At 49.6% G+C, this 23,603-nt stretch overlaps 2 protein-coding genes across 2 annotated transcripts; both read right to left on the bottom strand.

Moving 5' to 3' along the window:
- Nucleotides 1-197: 197 nt before the first annotated feature.
- On the bottom strand, nucleotides 198-11,340 carry LOC135808306 (uncharacterized). Its single transcript, XM_065321480.1, has 7 exons — nucleotides 10,865-11,340; nucleotides 8,279-8,434; nucleotides 7,528-7,632; nucleotides 6,505-6,933; nucleotides 5,935-6,138; nucleotides 3,165-3,311; nucleotides 198-1,229 (listed from the first exon to the last, which is right to left on the bottom strand). Exons 1-7 carry the CDS (start codon nucleotides 11,123-11,125, stop codon nucleotides 198-200), a joined length of 2,334 nt encoding a protein of 777 aa, XP_065177552.1. The 5' UTR covers nucleotides 11,126-11,340.
- Nucleotides 11,341-14,523: 3,183 nt separating this feature from the next.
- LOC135805908 (uncharacterized) lies at nucleotides 14,524-23,574 on the bottom strand. Its single transcript, XM_065320029.1, has 7 exons — nucleotides 23,260-23,574; nucleotides 21,393-21,545; nucleotides 20,983-21,084; nucleotides 19,663-20,757; nucleotides 19,055-19,261; nucleotides 18,128-18,286; nucleotides 14,524-17,348 (listed from the first exon to the last, which is right to left on the bottom strand). Exons 1-7 carry the CDS (start codon nucleotides 23,401-23,403, stop codon nucleotides 14,997-14,999), a joined length of 4,212 nt encoding a protein of 1,403 aa, XP_065176101.1. The 5' UTR covers nucleotides 23,404-23,574; the 3' UTR covers nucleotides 14,524-14,996.
- Nucleotides 23,575-23,603: the final 29 nt, after the last annotated feature.

Consider the following 23,603-nt stretch of genomic DNA (forward strand, 5'->3'; position numbering starts at 1 on the left):
AGGTAGCAGCGGCAGCAGCATCACCTCCGCATTTTATTACCTCGAAACAAGTCCACTTTTAACATGACAAGAGCAACGCCATTGCACAGGGTAGTTGTGTGTGTTCGCACGTGTGACGACGCAAAAATTGCCGCTAAGGAGACTAACTTTAATTAAAATACACTGCTGCCACGTCACCTTCACGGCCCTCCCTCCGCTCATTTGGATTCTTCCGACGTCTCTTCCAGTTTGTGCTCCTCAGACTCATCTGCTTCACGCTGCACGGGGTCATCTATTACGCTGATCTCCTCAACTTCTGAACTACCGTTGTCTATATTTGGCATGACAACATTCTCATCGCCTGCAAGGCTTCCTTCGGATTCTTCGGACAGTTCTTCCTGTTTGCACTCCTCTCCTACTGTGCTATTCTTTGGCTCATCGTTGTCTCCGATCTCCTTAGAATCTTGTCCGTGCTCCCCAGACGTCTCCAGTTCACCAGACGTCTCCAGTTCACGTTCCTGAGGCTTGTCTGTGTCTTTGATCTTCTCAGTGTCTACACCAGGCTGGTGTGTAGCTGCTGCAGCATCGCTTTCACAGCCGCTGGTTCCTTTGGATTCGTCCGATGGCTTTTCCTGTTTCTGCTCCTTGGGTGGTTGGCTTTCCGCAGGCTTGGCCTTCTCCCTGGCCAACGACGATGCAGCTGCTAACGGACGCTTGAAACGTTCAGCAGCCGCAGCAACATCCTCGCCGACCGTCGTTCCTTTGGAATCATCCGACTGCTCTATCCGTGTGTGCTCCTTGGACTGCTCAGCTCCTCTTCCCCTCAGGTTTCTTTCTTTTTCTCTCGCATCCTCGGCTTCTATGACGCTCCTGAAGCGTTCGGCTGCCTTCATCTTGTTGTCCAGCCATAGCGGTCGGTTTTTGTTCCTTCTCCTCCGCTGCCGCCTCGGTGGCATTCTTGCTTTCACCTTGGTAACCAAGTCGGCAAAGGTAACTTCCGTGGCCACTTCTTCAACGATGGACATGCTGTCAAAGCACTTCAGCTGATTGTTCTTGACGAGTGCCGCCAGTTGAAAGTAGTCCATCTCTTCGCGGCGGCCGTACAGCTTCTGGTAGCGCGTGAGTCTGCCCTCGGCTGGCTCGTCCAGATGAAGTGGTCGAACACGCTCCTCTTCCAGGAACTTCACCATCTCCGTGTAGCCGTATTTACTGGCCAGTTCCACTGCGTCGACACCCTCGTCATTCTTCACCTGTCAGAACAATAGCAGAGCAGCATCAGCCAATAGTCACAGTTGCTTAGCATGACAGATTGATACCTTTTTCATTTCAGATGCCCAGAACTGCATGCCATGGATGCCCTTCATTATAAGCCTGCTAGGCTTTAGTATAGTACCATAGATAACACAACTATACACTAGTACAGTACAGTGAAGCCTGCTTGAGCCGACTGCGCGAGCCGACTGCGCGAGCCAACTGCTCGAGGGACCTTCAAACTCTATCTCTTATTGGCGATGGTGCCATCGTGAGAACAAAGAATTCAACAAAAAAAACTCTATGTAGCGGTATAGTATCGCCGGACTCCAGTGAAGGTCCCTCCTGGTTTGAGTCCTGGTGGTGAGACTCGGCATTTACTTCAAACAGTTTCCTTTTCAACCCCCTCAATCTGATGTGCGTCTACCAAAAGCACCAGTTTCTACCGAAACCAGCAGACGCAAACGATCTTCCCCCAGAACGGCAACAAACACCAGTAGCAGCACACACCAGTAGCAGCACACACTATGTACTGCTGGTTGTAACTTCATCTTTTATTGAGAGGCTAGCCGTACGGTTAGACGAGAAGGCAGAAATGCCTCTGTATCTGGTCAAGTAAAATTTAAAAAAAAAACTAAAAAATAGTATCCGAGTAGTGCCTGCTCATAGGCACACGCACACGCACACCATGTACTCCTGGTTGTCACCGAGTACTGGAAGTCAACAAATATTCGGCGCATATTTATTTTCGCCTGTTTTCGGCCCGCTCATGTTTGGCCGAAAATGTGTTTCAGCCGAAATGTTGCTGTGCGAGGTTCAGTGTGACAGTGCATACCGGCAGCAGCAGCAGTATAGGCCGAAAATTTGATGCGGCCGAAATGGAATTTAGCCCTGGGAGGCCGAAATGGAATTTAGCCCTGGGAGGCCGAAATGGAATTTAGCCCTGGGAGGCCGAAATGGAATTTAGCCCTGGGAGGCCGAAATGGAATTTAGCCCTGGGAGGCCGAAATGGAATTTAGCCCTGGGAGGCCGAAATGGAATTTAGCCCTGAGAGGCCGAAATGGAATTTAGCCCTGGGAGGCCGAAATGGAATTTAGCCCTGGGAGGCCGAAATGGAATTTAGCCCTGGGAGGCCGAAATGGAATTTAGCCCTGGGAGGCCGAAATGGAACTTAGCCCTGGGAGGCCGAAATGGAACTTAGCCCTGGGAGGCCGAAATGGAACTTAGCCCTGGGAGGCCGAAATGGAACTTAGCCCTGGGAGGCCGAAATGGAATTTAGCCCTGGGAGGCCGAAATGGAATTTAGCCCTGGGAGGCCGAAATGGAATTTAGCCCTGGGAGGCCGAAATGGAACTTAGCCCTGGGAGGCCGAAATGGAACTTAGCCCTGGGAGGCCGAAATGGAACTTAGCCCTGGGAGGCCGAAATGGAATTTAGCCCTGGGAGGCCGAAATGGAACTTAGCCCTGGGAGGCCGAAATGGAATTTAGCCCTGGGAGGCCGAAATGGAATTTAGCCCTGGGAGGCCGAAATGGAACTTAGCCCTGGGAGGCCGAAATGGAATTTAGCCCTGGGAGGCCGAAATGGAATTTAGCCCTGGGAGGCCGAAATGGAACTTAGCCCTGGGAGGCCGAAATGGAACTTAGCCCTGGGAGGCCGAAATGGAACTTAGCCCTGGGAGGCCGAAATGGAATTTAGCCCTGGGAGGCCGAAATGGAATTTAGCCCTGGGAGGCCGAAAATTGAATGGGCCGAAAATTTGTAGACTCACAGTGTCTAGTGCCTACCCATAGGCACCACACACCATGTACTCCTGATTGTCACCGAGTACCCAGTACTTACCCATAGGCACATGCACACACACACACACACACACACACACACACACACACACACACACCATGTACTCCTGATTGTCACCGAGTACCCAGTACGTACCCATAGGCACAGGCGGCGGTAGGTGGCAAAGCAGCGCACCGTCTCCATATTATTACGGCGTACGGCGATGTGTAGCGGGCAGTCTGCCTCTCCACCGCCGGTATCGTTACACTTGGGATGTTGTCCAACGGGCAGTTGAGGCATGCCCTGTAGTCGGCAACACATAGACATTTTCAGATCAACACATGGCCATTGGTGATATGGGAGAAGATTTTGCACCAAATGCATTTCAGATCAAACATATCCAGGGAATAATTTACTTTCGTCTTTTTGCATAGCAATTTTGCTACGCAGAATCAAACTTGAATAGCAATTCGAAAATGTTGAATAGCAATTTTCTTTAGGGGTCGTCCATAATTATCGAACTTTTTTCACAAAACGAAATAATTTCGTTATGGGGTGGGAGGGGGTTGACCAATTTCGTTTCAGAAAACTTCGATACATGTACATGGCCACAGGAGCAGTGGCACATTTGCGACTTTTGTTGTATATGCATGTATACATCAACACTTTTTTACGTTCTGAGGGGGAGGGAGGGAGGGGTTGGGTCTAAACTAAAACAATTCGTTTGGTGAACAAAGTTCGATATTTACGGACCGCCCCTTAACACTTGACAACATTGTCCTTCTGCAGAGCTGATCAGACCACAAATACACTGTAGCACCTTAGTTGCGAACCACACGTGGTGCCAGGGTGCATGGCGCAACACTTTCGAAGCTTTGTGCATCTATTTCATCCCTAGAGACACACCTGGCATATACAGTGTGCTTCATAGGCTACAGTGAAACATCAACATGCATATGCATCGCAGTTTCTGGATCACATTCCTGAAGTTGCTTCGCAAAGTAGAAGAATTGCGTAGCAAACTGCGATGCGATACCGGTTAAATTATTCCCTGATATCGTTCGCTAGGGGTGATATGAACGGCCACTCGCCAGTGACAAGGCAAGTGCCGGTAAAGGCTTTCATCTTTAGAGTTCACCGAGGCTTGTTCAATGCAAGTCACGTACGTGTACTGTAAGACATGTTATTATTAGGGCTGAAACGATTATCGCGAATAATCGAGTACTCATTTGATAACTCTAACGATCGAGCAATCGTTTGGATTACCGATACGATTATTTTGCGTTTTTTTTAATTTGTGTCCAGAAAGTACTGTAAACCCTCGTTTTGTGAAGTTTGAATCAGTTTCCGCTGGGAGTATGCAGTTGCCAGGGGTATGGTTCATGTTCTGACGTTAAAGGGGAAGTTAAGGCAAAAATTAAAATTTCACCAGTTGTAGTCTTCGGGGTGCTGAGTCGAATGGTCTTGGTCCGAGAAAGCTGAGACGCTCCCTTCCTACTTGAATCCCAATCGAACTCGCGCACTTCCACCGAAACTGGGTGACTGCGCCCTACTAGATGGGGATTTGTATGCAAAATGTCACTAAAAGCGCCATTTCGTTCTTATAAAAGCACGGATGACCTCGATTGGCCCATATGTTGTAGTCTTTTGGACGCTGAGTCGACTGGTTTTGGTCCGAAAAGGCTGCGATGCAGCGTTCCTCCTTTATTCCCAATCGAACAGGGTTGAAGAAGCGGTCACGTGCTCCTGGGTGCCCAAATCACCTGGTCACCACGCCAGCAGGTGACAACTTTCACACCAAGGTTCAACTCGAGTGACAGGACTGCACCCAAAAAAGGTCAAAACAGGCTGTAAGTTGTACCCTGCAGGCACGGTGACCAGGTGACTGGTGTACGCAGGAGCACGTGACCGCTTGTTCAACCATGTTCGATTGGGAATTAGGGGCGAACGCTGCATTGCAGCCTTTTCGGACCAAAACCAGTCGACTCAGCGTCCAAAAGACTACAACATATGGGCCAATCGCGGTCATCCGTGCTTTTATAAGAACGAAATGGCGCTTTTAGTGACATTTTGCATACAAATCCCCATCTAGTAGGGCGCAGTCACCCAGTTTCGGTGGAAGTGCGCGAGTTCGATTGGGATTCAAGTAGGAAGGGAGCGTCTCAGCTTTCTCGGACCAAGACCATTCGACTCAGCACCCCGAAAACTACAACTGGTGAAATTTTGATTTTTGCCTTAACTTCCCCTTTAAATTGACTTCAAAACTGCCATGTTTCGGAGCTACCCTTTCACTAATGCAGATTTGTTGGTATTATGAAGGCATAGTTTGTGGAAACAGAGTAATGTTTGCACACTGAGAATTATGACTCTATTTGCTAACGATTATTATGGATTACTCGATTGTTAAGCTAAAGAGTAATCGATGCGTGAAAATCCACGATCGTTTCAGCCCTAGTTATTATAACGAGTCGCAAATTTAACGATTGTCCAAAATTCATAGGTTAACGAGAAGATATGTTAACGATCTTGCAGTATTCTGCCATATCCACACACAGCATAATTATATGAAGCAGTACGGCCTCAACGGATCTTATAACGAAGAAATGTCATCCGTTAAAACGTTAGATTTGCTTTCTCGTTATATTTACATGTCTTACAGTGCATGTGCTTTCCGTCATAGAACGTAAGATAGGTTGAGTAGTGACAGCAGATCCCCTGCATCAACGTGCACGTCTGATTCAGATGGACGGAGGCTGGCCTACAGATTAGTTTTGACGTGGTCAAACTACAGCGGGTCCTCTAAAGCCTTACTTCGACTGGACTCAGCAACAAGTTCCTGAGTGCTGTGTATGCAGTGAACAGCTGTATCAGGATGAATTTATTATGAGGATTCCGGGTGTGACTACAAGCAGATACAGTTCCTTACCACGTCCTTGAGGAAGAGATACTCGATCAACGGCACATTGTTGTAGTATGCGGCTATGTAGAGTGTCACCTGGATCAAGTACTGCTGCTCCTCTTTCGTGCGCGTGTCGTTGGTTAGCTCGTCGACGATGTCCTGGAAGGTTTTGAATTCTCGGTGTGGTCCCGGAATGAGGTAGCGGAGAATGGGAGAGAAGCCAGCACGTACCTGTGCAGCCATGCGTGTAGACATGCGTGTAGACATGTACAGGTCAGTGTGTTAAACCATCAGACATTCAGTCATAGTCATGCTGCCGATGTGTTGCCATGACAACACCAGTATTGGTTGCTTTGCCACTACTTCTGACCATCCTCACTTCTGTGCCCTGTGGCTTGATGCATAACAGTGTGCAGTTCTTGTTAACACGTATCATGAGGAATGTTTTCACTAAATTTAGCCCCACAGATCAATTCCCCAGTCCATGTATGGACTGACTCTGGCTGCAATTACATCATAATATCGGGCTGGTTTGGAAATGGCTGGTGAAAGATTCTCCCCATGAAAATGACCTATTATTTTATGGTAACTCCTCACCTGTAACCAGATCTCGTCACCTGCCCGCATTCCAAGCTCGCCAAAGCTTGTGTTGCGTGGAAACATTCTCAGAGGTGTATCTTGCCCGTCATCGTCATACGTACTATCCTCATACTCACCATCCACTTTGCTTGGAAGAGGTGGTCTCCAGTCAGAGAACAGTTCAAAACAATCATCAACGGTATCACAAGAGTACTGGCGTGGAAACTTTGAGAAGTGCAGAAGAGGATAGGCCTCGACTGTCTGCGACAGGGTGCGGATCCGCGCGACTTCTCTGGCCATCTTCTCCTCGGCCATCTCCGGCGGAGGCAAGACGTAGGTGGGGGACATTTTCACTTTGACGTCCTTTCCACCCGGGTCACCCCTGTACTTGCGCATGCCAATACGGAACACACCGGCCGGTAAACCGAAATCCCTGGTTATGTACGTCTGCAGTGGAAGCAATTGAACAAGACGGGAGCAATGCTTGAGACGATGAGGATTGAGAAAGAGAATTGTTGTACATATGATTGTACTCTGGATACTTTGTGTGCATGCAATGCTGCAGATTACATATGCTACTGCATGTACACCGTTAGGCGCTGCATCTGCCGCTAGGGTTTATCGGGTGTTAGCGGCCGTCGTGAGTTCCCTTCGGGAACGGACACGATAATTTACTTTTTTTTCTTCTTTTTTTTACTGCATGTACGTGCATGCCACATTACATCACAAAGAAAGAAGAAGAACATGTAGCCGCAGGCTAGCAGCATCTGCACTGTGTGCGCATACTTGGACATGTATACACCGGCAAAACTAGCCTAATGATTATACAATGCTTTGAAATTCAAGACTGATGTCAAGTGCTGTGCTGTCTGTCTTCTGCGTATGTACAAGTAGATACGGGCAATGGTTTCTGCTGTGACAGAGTCATTGATTCTCGTCAGTCCTAAAAAAATCCATGTCTAATTATTATTATTATTGGTAGCACTGACTCAGCATGTTCGTAGTTGGCTGGCAATGACTTCAGTGTGGCATTGCCCTCACCATGACCTGCTCCGGGTATAGGCTGTGGATGTCGTTGTCACTCTCTCGCACCATGTACTCGTCCTTGCGGAATGGCATCTTGACGACGAGAGTAATGGGTTTGATCTGCAAGGAGAGGAAAAGTGCTATCATAAAATGTACAATCATGTAGAGATTCAAGGATACTGACACAGCATGGCGGCCATGCTGCCACGCCCTGCAGGGTGCAGTGCAAGTGATGCCCTTTACAAGGCAGGAACATACGTGACTATGATTTCACTGAGGTATACCGTACTATGATGTACTAGCAAGAGTATCACATGACAGCTGTACATTTTACACCCACACCATGTACCATGTTCAAGTATTGCTTGGAGAAGAGGCAGGGTGATGCATGGCATTCATGGCTGTGCACCATACATGCACACGCTTCTCTGGCGCGGACAATGTCAGGATTGCCCATGCATTTCCGTAAGTATCGTATGAGCTGGGTCAGTGAGAGTCGTACAGAGTATGTCCCACCCCTTTGGAGGCAAAATGTCAACTTCCAGTTTGTATTACAAAAAAATTGTTTGTGTGGAAATGAATGTCCAGGGTACTAGCTGCAGGGGAGATCCTGGCATGATGACACAATGGCATCATGCCAGGACACACGGTACACTTCACATTTGAAGACACTACAAATCGTAACATAAAATTAATATTGTCACTCGCTGGCTGTGCAATGTGAATTGCCGGTAATTTAGTGTCTGCCATCACTGCGGCAACTCACTGTCTGTCGATGAGCTACAAGAGGTGCTGAACTCCACCACAACACCTCACCAAACAGCCATGACGGGTGCAGCCACACGCCGTGCATTTCCAGTCGATAGCACTGTGTCTTGGGCAGCTTGTCATAGCATTCTATGGACTCTGAGATCTCCCCAAACTGGAGGCCGTGGAAGGAGCAGAGAAACAAACAAAAACCAAGCACGGCCAAACCACACATATCGCGTATACATTCACTGTGCATTCACGGTATTCATAAGGTTGGAGAAACCCACTTTTGTGACATCGCTCTGCATGCCAATGCATGCATGATTTGCAACTATTGCATGCCAACTTCATAGCCCCATAACATAAGTCCAGTGTGGGACAAGGTACTAGTATACTCATGAAATTTTTCTATGTATATTCATGAAATTGTTCTATGTATAATCTGCAATGGTGACTCTTGGTCCTTTTCTTTTCTATACATTTATCCTTGGCTCTACATCCGAGTCCATTCTAACCGGTAGTGTAATTTGTTGCCCACGATGACAACTTTGTACAGTGTTGAACTGCCGTCGCTACCATGCACCATGATGTACATGCACCAGTTCTAGTACAGGTCTACTCTCCATATAACGTAATCTCTGGGACCACGCTCGAGAGTTATAATGTTACCGTATGTAGAAAACCGTGTGTAAAATACAAGATGCGCCTCAAAATGAAGGGTATTTATAAGGCGGATTCAACCGTGCAAACATGCACACACTGTACCACCATCGACATCAGATGCAATTAATGCCGCAGAATATACCGTAGAATCCCGCGGATAAGCCCATGGGCTGCTTATCTGTTTCACAACAACATTTCGGTGGGCTTATACGCGGGCATGGGCTTATTATATGCTGATACCAAAATTGTGCTATTGAAAGTGCCAAGGAAGTGAGAAGTACATTGCTGAAAGCCACTGTGCAAACAAAAACAACAGTTACTGATGATTGTGTTGAAATGTGCAAAAACCTACATGTACATGGTACAAGGTACGACCAAGAGTACATAACCTATGGACCCTTGATACGACCTAGGCCCATGGGCTTGTACGACAAAGCTCCGCGATGTGTGAACTTGGCGTGGGCTTATGCGCGAGCATGGGCTTATATGCGGGTGGGCTTATCCGCGGGATTCTACGGTATGCACAATACTGCCAATAGGACTAGCTACAGCTAGTAGTAGTAGTATTCTTTTATTCCCGTAGCTATGCAGAAGACGTTACTTCAGTAACGTCTGGCGCTAGCCAGGGTCCACACAGCTTTAATTTGGTATTTGTTTGTGTGTTTGTTTGTTTGTTTGTTTGTGTCACGCCTGGCGCTATCCGTATCTGACGGCAAAAAAGCATAGGATGTTATAAATTTTTCAATTCTCCTTTTTTTTTAGGCATATCCTGGGATTCGAACCCGCACTATCGCCCTACATGCATTCCCCCATACACTTCGCATTCATACCCATTCTTCCAAGTTGCTTCACGTTAATCTTGCGTTTGAAAGCCCTATTTGAATATTGCGGGCAGCTATACGGTGTCGTATTACCCTCGATCGTACCTGTCCCGTACCTATTCCCTACCGTACCGTGCCATCAACGATGGCTGGCCACAATACATATTCAAATAGGGCTTTCAAATGCAAGATCACAATGTGAAACAACTTGGAAGAATTAGTATGTATGCGAAGTGTATCGGGGGATGCATGCAGGGCGCGCGATAGTGCGGGTTCGAATCCCAGGTTTTTAAAAAAGGATTTTTTTAAAGAAAACATCCCTATGCTTTTTTTGTCTAGGTCATCAAGGCAAAAAAGCATAGCGCAGGGCCCTGAGCTTCCAAGCTCTCTCGTTTATAGTGGAGAAACCAAAACAGGTAGATGCCTAATAACAATGGACCCACTGTGTAATGTGGTGGAGGAGAGGGGGGGGGGGGGAGAGACATGGCTAATGGTAAATAGTGGCGACGAAATAGAGCAGTTCCAGCACAGCTACAGAAACATGGGCGTAAAGCTATAAGCAAGCAAGAATGTGTTGCAAAGCGCTTGACTTCAGTGAAGGCGGCCAGTTTGGTGATGCCTCGGATATCCAGCTACAGCTTCATCATACTGCGCACGTGAATCTACGTTTTTTTTTTTTTTTTTTTTTTTTACTTACTAAAAGCCATGTGGTGCACGCAACGGGAACATGCAGCAGCCAGGTGGTGGGGCTAGTTGTATCGAGAGTGCGCACGCCGGGGACCGCACCGTAGCGTGCATTATGTCGAGGTTTACGCTATGTATGACTAAACTGGCCTAAATTGGCTAGCTATAGCTACAGCTTGATCGTACCGCGCATGTGAATCTACGAGAGTGCGCACATCGGGGACCGGGACCGCGCTGTAGCGTGCGTTATGTCGAGGTTTACGTTATGTAGGATTACCTTTGCAGAACATGTATGGGAGCGATGATATTTTGGCGCGGGATTTGATTTTTACGTACTAGTGAGGTTTACGTACAAGTGAGGTTTACGTACAAGTGAGAGTTGTTATATCGAGAACAGGCTTGTAGTAGCAGTAGTCAGAGCTGAGCGTACTTACGCTTGCTCCGACCGTAACTTGCACTTCGCGGTAGGAAACCAGGTTGTCGATGAAGACTTTCAGTCGCCACGCTCGCCGATACAGCACATTGGTGACGGCAGCCAGTTCATCTGGACCCTCGCGCAGCACAAAGCGCGGGTTCTTGGTGTGATCGTCGTCCGAGTCGCCGTCTGTCCGCGTTAGCAACACGTTCGCAATCGTCCTGTCGGACAGGGCGCCGTCCACCTTGCGGCTGATCCTTCTTCGAGCGGAGGCCTGCATCCTGCACAATGCTGCACCTGGTATTGAAACGACTGGTGGACACGTCGACTTTGCTCGTCCCTAGGCTCCGCTGACGATTTCCGCCTTCGTTCAACAGAAAGCCTGTTGGGCAAGGGGATTTTCTCTTCCGCGACCTGGTGCCTTAGTTATGGCTATGCCATGGTATCGTTTTGGGGTCTACAGACTGCACATGATTTCTGTGAACATGATAAGATGAACGACGTGTACGTGTGTACCGCCTACATGAGTGTAAACATGGGGACTTTGCACGTGTGACTTTGTAATGACTAATGTGTGATTTTGCTGCATGCATGCATGCATGTGCAGGCCGGGTCATGTCTGACAAAATACATAAAAAGTCAAAACCCTGCTGTTGCATTGCGGTTTGTTTGGCTTTTGAAGTTTTGTGTTGAGTAGCCATGGTATCCGCTGCTGCTAACGACTTGTAGTATGCTCCCAAATGCCTACATGTACAATGATGTAGTGCTAGCCCGGTGGAGAGCATAACTACCGCGAAGTTGCGGATAAAAGCCGGGCTAATATAAGCATACGAGCCGCTTTCGGCATTAGGCTTGTATGCAAACCATGCTTATGCGCCACTGATATTAAATTTTTTGCCAGGCTTGTACACACAAGTCATGCTTCTACGCGCGACACGCGTAGATCTACCACTGACTACTGCCTAGTGGTATGGCGGCAGTTTTACTATGCACCGTACATAGCGCATGCACTCTTTACCTACCCGATCCGCGCTTGCATAGAAGCCAGGCTTCTACGTGCGACAGGCTTATAACGCATTTGGCCCGTTTGATTTTCAGGCTTCTATCCGCGATGTGCTTGTATGCAAACCCGGCTTTTATCCTCGACTTTACGGTAATTACTTGTGCTGGGATTGCACCATTCAAGTTCAACAGCTATCAAGGCTGAAGAATAGACCGCCACCGCCTGGTCTACACCGCACAGCTATCTTGAAGTGCCACTTCACACACACGCGCACGCACGCACACACACACACGCACACTGTCACGCACACACACACACACACACACACAGTGACACCGTCACACACACACACACACACACACACACACACACACACACACACACACACACACACACACACACCTGTTCCTGTTCCTGTTCAGCACTGCCACAAGGGCCACGTGGCTCTCCTTAAGAGAGAACCGGGGAGGAGGGAGGCCGCCGGCATCCGTGTCGGGTGAGGTCGCTCCCGCGACGAAAACGGCGGCCACAGCCGGGGCAGGACCATTCAAATGTCAATCGTGTTGCTGCAGTCGGGCGATGCGTACTACGGTGGCATTTGTGTCGTGATCTGTCAGACGGTCTGGCGAAACAGCGGTCACATGTGGGGCAGTGAGCTGCGCAACAGTCCCTTGCAATAGCTTGGGGATGGTCTTCACGGGGCTGAGGATCATGGGGTGTGCATTTATGCCGCGATAGCCCACCACGGCTGCGTAGCCACCGTTGACATTGGGGACATTGCACTGCACCGCGCTGCTCTGCTATGGGCTTGGCCCTTTCATCCAAGCACTTGTGACGGCGCTTGTCCGAAGGCCTGCTAAATACGCGTCGGCAGACAAGACATTGCACATTACGCACTGGTGACGAAGCTGGTTCCAGCTCACGGTAGATGTTCCTCCACCCTGGTCGTGACTGGGTATCTTCTGGCCAAGAGTCCTGTACGTCACATCGCTGTAGATCCGGACTCAGAGCGTCTCGCCAGCGCTTTCGTGGGCCGCATGCAGGTCGGGTCTCCGGTCGGCAGCCGAACAGAACAACCCGGGGTGTCCGTTCCATATCCATGCGCATAACGTGGCCAAACCATTCCAAACGGCGTTGCACAATCCGGTCCTTGATGGGCAGGGGTCTGGCATCATTCCACTGCTCCAGGATGGTGGTGTTGCTGATGTGGAAGTCCCAGACGTCAGAGCGTGACACACCCATGATGGTGCGGAGGCATCTCATGTAAAAAGATGACAGCTTGGCAATATCGGCTTGGAGTGGTACCCAGCACTCAGACGCATACAGCAGCAAGCTCAGCACACACGCCTCAAACACTGTTCGCTTGGTGGCCAGCGTTACACACACACACACACACATACACACACACACACACACACACACCTTGACCTTGACCTTGATACACGTTGCCTTGATAGGTTACACGGTCCCCGTCAGGGGAGAGGGGTGGAAGAGGCTGAGGAGCAGCACTCCTGATGGCGTACTAGATGGTGACGTAGTCGGAACTTCCTTTGGCAAGGGCACTCAAACGGGAAGTCGGCCCTTTCCGACACTGTCCTTCGTTTCGTGCGGTCGCACTTGTGTCTGGCCAAGCCGCTGCTGGACTTGAAACTCCGGTGACAGCTGCTGCACTGCGGAGTGACCGGGTTGCCGGGGTGCTCGATGTTGGGAGCAGGTCCGTGATCGCACCGATGGGTAGCCAATCCACCGGGGCTGCGGAACCAACGTTGGCAGAGACGACACACACACACACACACACCACACACACACACACACACACACACACCACACGCGCACACACACACACACACACACATCGTCACACACACACACACACACACCGTCACACGCACGCACACACGCGCGTGCACACACACGCGCGCACATGCGCACACACAAACAAACACACACACAGGGGGGAGAGAGAGAGAGAGAGAGAGAGAGAGAGAGAGAGAGAGAGAGAGACAGAGAGAGAGAGAGAGAGAGAGAGAGAGAGAGAGAGAGAGAGAGAGAGAGAGAGAGAGAGAGAGAGAGAGAGAGAGAGAGAGAGAGAGAGAGAACTAGACCACCGCATTACACTACAATCATAGTCATTATCCGACAAACGTAGGGCCTACTACTGCTAATAGTAGGCTTCACTGCCGGAAAATGCCACCGCCCGCCATGTACTGCGTAGCATTCTACGACAGGTAGATCTACATGCTGAATTGCTCACAGTTTCAGTGGAATCCCCATAAAACAGGGCGACGGTGAGCAATTCTGGCAATTATCACTTTGCCATCCGTGCCGACCCAACTCCAACAGTCTGCATGTCGCAACAAGTGGCATATGGGGTGACCGATTTTCAATCCTTGTGTACTAGTATGCACGCTATTTTCTCAGGTGTGCACTGAGCAGAACCGCTAAAAAAACTCTACACTGCAGTAACCGCCAATGGTTGGCCCTTAACACGGCTCAGGCATTCCTCCTTCCCAGCCGTTGCTTCCAGTACATGCTTACTCCTCAACTAAATCTGCTATGACTAGCTGGCGGTGGGGAGCTGAAACTAGCGGCTATGAATCCGAAAAAGAAACTTCCCTTGAGTTTCTAAAGTCACTGGCAATGAGAAGTTTTTACCAATGGCAATGTGTTAGGAAATGACTCAAGGTTTGAAAAATACGAATCATGTGATTGTCGTACAAGCGGATAGCAAAAGAAGATGTAAATCTCGTATTAACGTAATTATATTAGAAATGAAAAACATTGCACTACCCAGTGTCCAAGTGTATTTGTCATTTGTTTGATGAACAATAAATAAAATGAACCGATCGTGCACCTTTATTTACTTGGCAGGCGGTATGCCCACCAATCAATGCCACCCTCGTGATACAGTGTATACGGCATGTAGTGAAGTGGACAATACCCACAGCGAATGGAGGGTTACAGGTAAGATAAGCTCCAACTAAACTGGTCACAGTAGATGCAAACACGTGGCAAACGTATACACATGCACACGCATGCACAAATACACATGCACAAATACACGCACACACGCACGCACTCACGTTTTCAGGCGAACATTAGAATGGGCAGCAGAGGCCGTTGAACACACTGCGGCGGATACTTGTGCTCATAGAATACCGAGGCTCTTGTCGACCATGTTCTCAATGGACAATCGTTGTGTGGTGGTGAGGTCCACCGCCGATGACTTGCGTATATGCTTTCCTTTGGCAACAGCATCAGCCATAGACCTGGTCATATAGCGACGTGATATATCAGCAGCGCTCTCAATCTTTGCCAAGTACCGGCCTTTTGTGCCGTGCATGGCCGTGGACATTGACATGCTATCAAAGGCCAGGTGACGCAGTGTTTTCGGTGCCAGGTAGCGCTCAGCAAACGCCAGCTTTGACCCTTCTGGGTTCTGCACTTTCAGCACATCCATCACCATCCTGGCACTGTTCGACATTGGCATGGGCGGCGGACGGTAGCGCAGCAGTTCATGATCAAACTGCCGCTCGTCGTACAGAAACGCATTGCCCGACCTGGCGCGTTGCACGTCTTCTTCCGCCCGCATCTGTGAAGGCGTGAGCAGGTGACAGTTTGGGTCGAGGTCTCGATTTTTTACTGCAGTCTGCGCCTGCTTTCCCAGCTGCACGTTGTGCTGTAGATATGGCGGGTCTGCAATCTTTCTGCTGTTCTGCTTGCTCGGTGTGATGCCTTCGATGTACCACTCCCGTCCAAGCACTGCATGGCCGTCATCCGAGTTGATGGTACCGACATCATCGAAGATCTTGTCGACAAGTTTTGTGTGCCAGTCCGGATCTGAGACGTCGTACTTGATGAGGGTGCTGTCCGCTTTCAATGCATCTTCAGCCGCAAGCTTCATGGTATGGATACTCGCACAACCTGCATCGTCTGATTCAGACCCTGTCGATTCCTCCTTGTCCTTCTCTTTGTCCTTTTCCTCTTCATCATCCTCGTCCTCCTCCTCATCTTCCAGTGCGCCACCACTAGTTGCCATTGCCACTAATTCATGGAAGGGAGTTGCAGGGCGAGCTGGCTTTCTTCTCGAAACTACAGCAGACGGTGTCGGCGCTTTCCTCACCCCACCGTGCAAATCACATGAATAGCATACTCTGCAACGGTATTTTCTTGCACTTTCCTCTGTTGCTTTGCCGCCGTCGTCAACTGACCAATCTAGACTGTCGAACGAGTACATACCAGCATTGCTCGGAGCACCCTCAGCACCTGCCGCTGCTGAATGGTCTTGGGCAGTAATAGTTTGCGCAGTACCGGGGGGATTTTCTACGGAGTCTTTGTTGGCGTGTCTTTTCTTTTTCTTCTCCTTCTTTCTCCTTTTCTTTTTCCCTTTTCCGGCGTCAGAAGCTGATTGGTGTGGGTCTGTCGTGCTTGATTCCAGCGTGGTGACATTTTCATCATCTGCAGTGGTGCCATCCACTGTGTTGTTTTCCATAGAGGTACGGAGCTCATCCGGTTTGGGGGTGACACGGCGCTTTCGGTCTGGTGAATAGTACACAATGGCTGTATTCCAGACAACGGCCTTTTTGGTTTTCACCCCGTCTGCACTTTGCTTGCGACGGCCATCTAGTGTCCTTGCAAGGATTCCTTTCGATGGACGTTTGTCAAGCTGGGGAGGAGTATATCTCACAGCAATTGCTGACAATAGGTGGTTTTCAAGTTCAGGGGGATGGGACTGCTCCACAGTAGGCGCAGGCGACATTGCCGATGTTTTCTGCAGCTCATCAGGTTTGATTACAGCTCCAGAAAGATTGAGATCAGGAGCATCTGGTGGTAGCTTGCCCACAGATACCCGAACGGGCGTACCATCTAGTTCATCTCCCCCTTGCACATCCTCATTGTCATCATCACTGCCAATATCGGATGCCTCATCATCGCCATCCTCACCAACATCCTCCGAATCGGATGAACCATCGTCCTCAGAATTAGACGAGTCATTGTCACCATCATCAGACTCATCCGAATCCAGCTGGTTGTCTTTGTTGTCATCGTCACTATCATCACTTCCATCACCATCATCGTCATCATCGTTACCCTTTTTCGCAGCACTGACCTTTACACCTCCCTTCTTGCTCTCCGCCTGCTTCTGCTGCTGTTGTTGCTCCTTCTTTAGGGCAGAACGCTTGCTGTTCTGAGTGGTTTTATTGCTGCCAATTGTGGCATTCCTGTTGTGGCTGGTGTTGCCTTGAGGCTGCTTGTTAGCAGCACGGTTCTGACGGTTTTGTAACGACCCGGCGAGGAGGAAAGCCATCGAACCCGGTGCCTGGGCCGCGCGGCGTTTCTTGGCTATGATCTCCCGCTGCTCTCTCTTCTCCAGCATTTTGCGGCGCTGCTCTCGTAGCATGGAGGTGGTGGCTTTCCGCTGGTCCAGGAACGAGGCGATCCGGCCAAACCTATGCCGCTGGGCCAGCTCGGAGGCAGTGTGGCCTTCACCATTCCGAACCTGTGAAAGTGCAAAGCACGCATTAGAAAATACCGTCAATTGTATGGATCTGCATTGATGCTAGTGATGTGTAAAGTAGAAATGAACACTAGCAGACCAGTGAATATATCACAAGACTAGACTAGGGGTATGTGCATGATATCTAGTTGAAAAGAGTTAGGTGTAGAAGCATACACGGCATGCAAGCACCAACATGTACAGGTAATCTCCACCGGCATGAATACTGTGACGACTGCAGATACTGCGGCATGCAGTAAGGCTGTCCTTGGCACCCCGCCAACATTAATATGCTCACTTCACTTGTGCTTAGTGCACGCCGTCACACACCACAATAGTGCAGGGTCACAGGGTCACAGCACAACAGAATATTGGCTCTGCATTCTCTAGATGCTCTATACACAGTGTACAATATCGTTGTCATTGTCTGATGATTGGTTCAGGCATGCAACTCTGAGTCACAACGGAATTTGCCAAGGTTTTCATTGTGTGCCTTTGTGTCTATATGCATGCACAATGTATTCGTTACTGTCCACCTGGCTGAACGCTGTGACCCATGAGTGGCATTGGGTACATGCGAGTTTAAGATCAGATGTGCTGCCAGGCATGCTATGGCAGAGTTACCAGTGGCGGTTGATATCCCGAGTCCACACAGCTGTCCTGGGGCTGGTGTGACATGTCACAAAAAGAAAAGGATCTGATTTGGTAGGAAAGGTGGTGAGTTTGTTTGCCCAATAACAGCACACACCAAACACTAGTGTGATGGCAGGCAGGTGACTTACCGTCAAGCATGAGGGGAACTTATCGACAAACATTTGAACGAGATAGAGGTTCCCGCGATCGACGGCAACATGAACCGCGCAGTCTTTATCTCTCTTGAAATGATATCCGGAAAACCATTCCTTGCAGGGATGAACGCCGATCTTCTTGTCTGGCCTGGCCTGGAGAAATTGGAGCACATACGAGTACACGTCGCCTACACGGATACTACCTAGCATCCACCTGCAGGGATTGATTCACAATTGTGCAGTCCACCAGCTTTACAAAGCTACTCAATGTTAGAAATGCACAGATCATAGGGTACACCATGGTACACAATCGAGTAAGAGCAGTTGTGTTTGTAACTTCAAGTTTTTAAGGATGGAGAGATCATCAGATGAATCACGCATACAGAGACAACCTTGAATCTTTCTAGTACGAACATGTCAATGGCTAGATCTACTGTTGACCTATACAGGTCTACCCTCGTTAGCAGACAACCCCGGGTTTCAATTTTTTGTCTTATAACGAGTATTACCTGCATGTGCTATCCAGACTTGCAAGTACGACTGTTAAAATGCGTTCAGGCATCAGGGGATTTCGGCTTGTTGTCTACTAATGAGGCATGTCTTGTAACCGAGGTGGTACTAGCGAGGGTAGACCTGTTCTTACTAGCGGATACCGGTATGTACATGTAGCTAGACGAGTAGTCACGGTGATGACCTACTGCAGTTCATGTGACTGGCAGCACGGTGCCATGTTTAGTACAGCTGCAGTATTGCAGTCATCAGTGTGACCATTTCACTGCTTCATGTCTAGTAGGGAGATTGCCTAGAATAAGAATCTTTTGTTCTGCGACATTGACTGTACAAACCACTTTTACCAGCAGAGTCACGTTAGTTAAATGTCTGACATGCTGGCCGTGGCAGGGCTGTTCAATGTGGGCTTACCAGACCAGACTCCATGAGAGTATTGACCAGCATGGCGTCATTACGGTGCGTGGCAATGTGCAGGGCGGTACGTGCCATGAAATCTCTCTCCTGTTCGTTGTGAGTCACCTTCCTGATGAAGTTGCAGAGCTGTTTGGCCGAGCAGCGTGGCTTGATGTGGCTGATCGGCATCAGGTAGTTTAACAATGGTGAATAGCCGTCCCATACCTGATAGCCGGCCGTGCAGTCGAGCAGTTCAAAAGAAACAAAGAAATCCTATGTAACGTACTGGCTAAGCGGTGCTGGGCTGACCATGCCAGGCTGGGATTTAGGAACACCATGGTGTGTGTGTTTGTTTCATGCAGCACTGTATGCACAGTGCCCTTGTACTCAGGGCACTTGTACTTGTAGGTGAATGTACAAGCACAGAATAAGAACAAAGACGCCAGAATCTCATAAAAATAAAAACCTCACTAGCTTGAAGCATTGACTGCCCATTCTTCACCGCCCCAATGTTACTATAGCTACTCAGCTAATCTCTATAAGATATCCAGCACAGAATACAGTGGAATGGCTGTAAGCAGTTGCAGTGTGCACATACATGTACATAACGTTACTAGTATACTTACATGTAGCCACAATACCCCACCCTTGCACACACCGAAGTCTGCGAGACACTGGCCAAACTGCACTTCCTTGTAGCGCATGTCGTTGTCGTCGTCACCACCCAGGCCAAAATCCTCCGGGAATTGTTCCGAAGCGGGGGCAGGCGTCGCATCTGGGCTGAGCCGGAGGGGACTGTCCCGGGTACTAGCGTTACTGCCTGCTGTGGCACAGTTACTATGGTTTATCACTGGGCTTTGAGTAGTACCACCGGTATTAGCAGCAGTACTGCTGTCACGTTCACCACCGGAGGTTTCCTCGTCAGTTGATTCTCTATACTGGCCCTGCCACTTCTTTCTGGCTTCGTCCTTGAATGGATCCGGGAGACCAGCTTCATATGGATAGGTTTTAGGGAGTGATAATGGAGTTGTCTCAAATGGCGACTCGCCTCGACGTACACTAAGATTCGTAGCCCTAACCACAGGCGATATCATCTCAATCGGTACCGTTTCTCTGCTTAATTTCTCTCCGCGGTTGGCCCGCGGTGGGTGAGCAAAACTGATATGTTTCCCCATGCCTCCACCACCGCCTGCACCACCACGACCACCACCCGGCTCCATGGCTAGCCTGGCCTCATCGTCCAGAAAGGTTTCTGTAAACCTCTCCTTGGCACGGGATTGCAGTATCTCCGAGTACTCTTTAGGCGCGTGTCCGCCATAGTAGGATAATCTCTCCCGTAGAATCTCCTCAGAGCGCGACTCATCCATGTTACCTCTGCTGTAGTTTGTCTCTACTTCGCCCAGACGGTACGATAGCGGATTAGTTGCTGTAAACGGATTTGGCCCCAGTTGAATGCCGCTACTGAATTGAACTCCTCCCGGATTCCATATGGTCTTCTCGCCAATAGGTCGGCTCTCTTCCGGTGACTCTTCCGCACTTTCACTGGCCTCTTCGATTACCACTCCATTAAGAATCGCCTCCTGCTCCTTCTGTTTTGCCTTGGCTTTTTCCAATTTCTCTGCCCACTTTCTGGCCTGTATTTCCCTGTGTGTTCGCTCGCTGCACCACACAACCAGTCGGTACGTGCTTGAAGGAATGCCTGTCTCATGTCCAATCCACTCCTGCAGAGGCCAGAAGGAGAACAGCAGCAGCAGCAGCAGCAGCAGCACATGCCAAGCAGATTGATATACCACCACATCACTGTACGTTCAATGTACAGCTTTTGTTCGTTATCATCAGCTTTGCATCTACTGTTTGTACGTACATGTACATGTATATGTATATCCAAAATTGGCAGTGGAGTGAATATCATAATCTACTTTACACAGTGCGTTACCAGGTCTTACCCGTAAGTCTTCGCATTTCCACTTAAAAATGTCTTCCGGATGATAAACACTGATCAGGCCTTGACGAAACGGTAGCTTGATCTGCAGAATGGGGTCTGCGACCTGGAAGCATACACCAGCACATGTATGAACAAGTGGGTTGCCGAATCGAATACACAAACCTGTCAAATATGTCTGCAACAACAAAGAGACTGCAATGCTACAGCACTGCTCAATGAAATCCAGTCGCAGTGTCACACAAGTACTAGTACACGCCGGGCATTGCGCAGCCATAGACCTGCGAACACTGGGCTGTGAAATGATGCACGGCGCAAACTTGAAAATGATGTGATTGGACTTCATTGAGCAGGACTGTCAAACACGTGCACAACAAATCGTAATCCGCAAATCAGAGCTAAATCCTCTCTCACCAGTCGCACATGAGCAAAGAGGGGTGTTCGATATGGCAGGACATCGTTCACCACCCAGTCAGCCTGCAAGCTATACCCATTGCACGTCAGCCATAGATGTTCACTGTCCCCGATGCGAAACTCCTGGCGCATCCGACGAACCACCTCGCTGACCTGTGCAGGGCATAATAGCACAGGTAGATTTCAAAGACGCAAGAAACAGGCGTCACACCATAGACGGATGCGACTGAGAAATCCTGTGGAGCATGCAACAGCAGCAGCATGGCCACCGGCCACCAATACCGAGCAGCAGCAGTAGCAGCAGCACCACCACCAGCACCACCACCAATAGCTCCACCAGCAGCACCACCACCACCAGTAGCACCACCAGCACCACCACCACCAGTAGCACCACCAGCAGCAGCACCACCACCACCGCCAGTAGCACCACCAGCAGCACCACCACCAGCAGCAGCAGCACCACCACCACCAGTAGCACCACCAGCAGCACCCCCACCACCAGCACCACCACCACCACCACCACCAGTAGCACCACCAGCACCACCACCACCAGCACCACCAGCAGCACCACCAGCAGCAGCACCACCACCAGCAGCACCAGCAGCACCAGCACCACCACCAGCACCACCACCAGCACCACCAGCACCACCACCACCAGCACCACCAGCAGCACCACCACCACCACCAGCACCACCAGCAGCACCAGCACCACCACCACCAGCACCACCACCGGTAGCACCACCACCACCAGCACCACCACCAGCAGCACCACCAGTAGCACCACCAGCAGCACCACCAGTAGCACCACCAGTAGCACCACCAGTAGCACCACCAGCAGCACCACCAGTAGCTCCAGCACGGCCACTGGATGATCTGTCATCTGTCAGCATACATGTACATTGGTTACATAAAGCAGTCTGAAGTGCTCAGTGCTACATTAATGCCGCAGTACATTGTCAATGTTACATTGAGTTCATGTTCTGTTTTAAAACCATATCATCGTGACCGTAGACCAGGAACAAGCCGAAGAGGCATTGAGCTGCTGACTCAAGTCTAATGCTTCTTAGCAATCAGCAGCCACACTGATCCAGACTGATACTTGAAATGGTTTGCTGTCATACTCATAGCACTGCATGTGGAGTTGATTCCACGAGGCTTAGCTAAGACATACATATGTCGAGTCGTAGAGTCTACATTGTAGGGACACGACACGAGACCATAGTACCCGAAACACTATTCACTTCAACACCAGACTCAGGACCCAGTTGTGCTCCTTGCCCATGCAACATACAATCACAATCACGGACGTTTCCTGCCGGATCCAAATCCGGCCAGCAAGGCCAACCATAGCATGCAAGCATGCGTAAATCGGCACTGTCTCACGGGCTGCTGAAACGGGCAACCCAGGAATGGAGGCCACTTTGTTTCATGTTCCTCTTGCCCCTGCCATCTCCCTAGACAGTAGAGTATCTGGCTAGTTGGCATTATCAATCTCTAGACACTGGTTGTACACTGCACAAGGCACTGCACTGTTATCAGAAGTTTCTATTGGCTCAGTAGCAACTAGGGCATGCCCTACACATACCTAATGCATGGTTTGTGCCAAAGAAATGTCGCACACGCCCTCACACCCTCTGACTCTGCTGTGGCCAATACTGTGGAAAGTTGTGCTCAAAATCAAATTTGTGCAGTGCTGCACGGAGGTGAAGGCCTCAGCCTCAGACCAGTTGCATGCACTACGCAGCGTGCTGAGGTGCAGGGATGTGCTACATTGCCAGTGTAAGTATTCTTTCCTTCTTGTTTTTAAATGTTTGAGTCTCCCCTGAAATGCAAACCAAAGCAGCTTGGCACCAATCATCTTGCTTACTCTGGTACAGGGAGTAATGTGCAGCGTCGTTCCTCGCCGGAACAGTCGGACTTCCACCGCACGTGTATTCACTGGCAGACCCTGCCGGCCGCTCTCGCGATCGGTGAGAAACCGAGACTTCCCTTTCCTGTGCGCCATTGGCATTGGCTCCCATCGTCGCAAGCTCCGCCGTCATGCATAACGGTTATTCTTCCATGTGGATGATCTGCTACCCTGGAGCACATGCGGGCTTCACCCGTCAGAGTAATGCAGCTGTGAACATACGATCGCAGTGCTAGTGGACGGAGATAACACTGTTACTGCTGTTAGAACAGCGCTTGTCGGGTAGGCCACGCACTTGGTAT

Source organism: Sycon ciliatum, chromosome 1 (genome assembly GCF_964019385.1).
Source record: "Sycon ciliatum chromosome 1, ocSycCili1.1, whole genome shotgun sequence".
NCBI lineage: Eukaryota > Metazoa > Porifera > Calcarea > Leucosolenida > Sycettidae > Sycon > Sycon ciliatum.

Bases quoted from the DNA above. Each gene is read 5' to 3' on its own strand.
- LOC135808306 (XM_065321480.1), bottom strand. From the start codon at position 11,125: ATGCAGGCCTCCGCTCGAAGAAGGATCAGCCGCAAGGTGGACGGCGCC. The intron at 8,435-10,864 runs GTAAGTACGCTC...CACGGCCTCCAG, and splicing joins AAGTTACGGTCGGAGCAAGC to TTTGGGGAGATCTCAGAGTC. The intron at 6,139-6,504 runs GTGAGGAGTTAC...ATGGCTGCACAG, and splicing joins GTGACGAGATCTGGTTACAG to GTACGTGCTGGCTTCTCTCC.
- LOC135805908 (XM_065320029.1), bottom strand. From the start codon at position 23,403: ATGCCAATGGCGCACAGGAAAGGGAAGTCTCGGTTTCTCACCGATCGC. The intron at 21,546-23,259 runs GTAAGCAAGATG...TGCCCTGCACAG, and splicing joins ACATTACTCCCTGTACCAGA to GTCAGCGAGGTGGTTCGTCG. The intron at 18,287-19,054 runs GTAAGCCCACAT...CAATTTCTCCAG, and splicing joins CTCTCATGGAGTCTGGTCTG to GCCAGGCCAGACAAGAAGAT.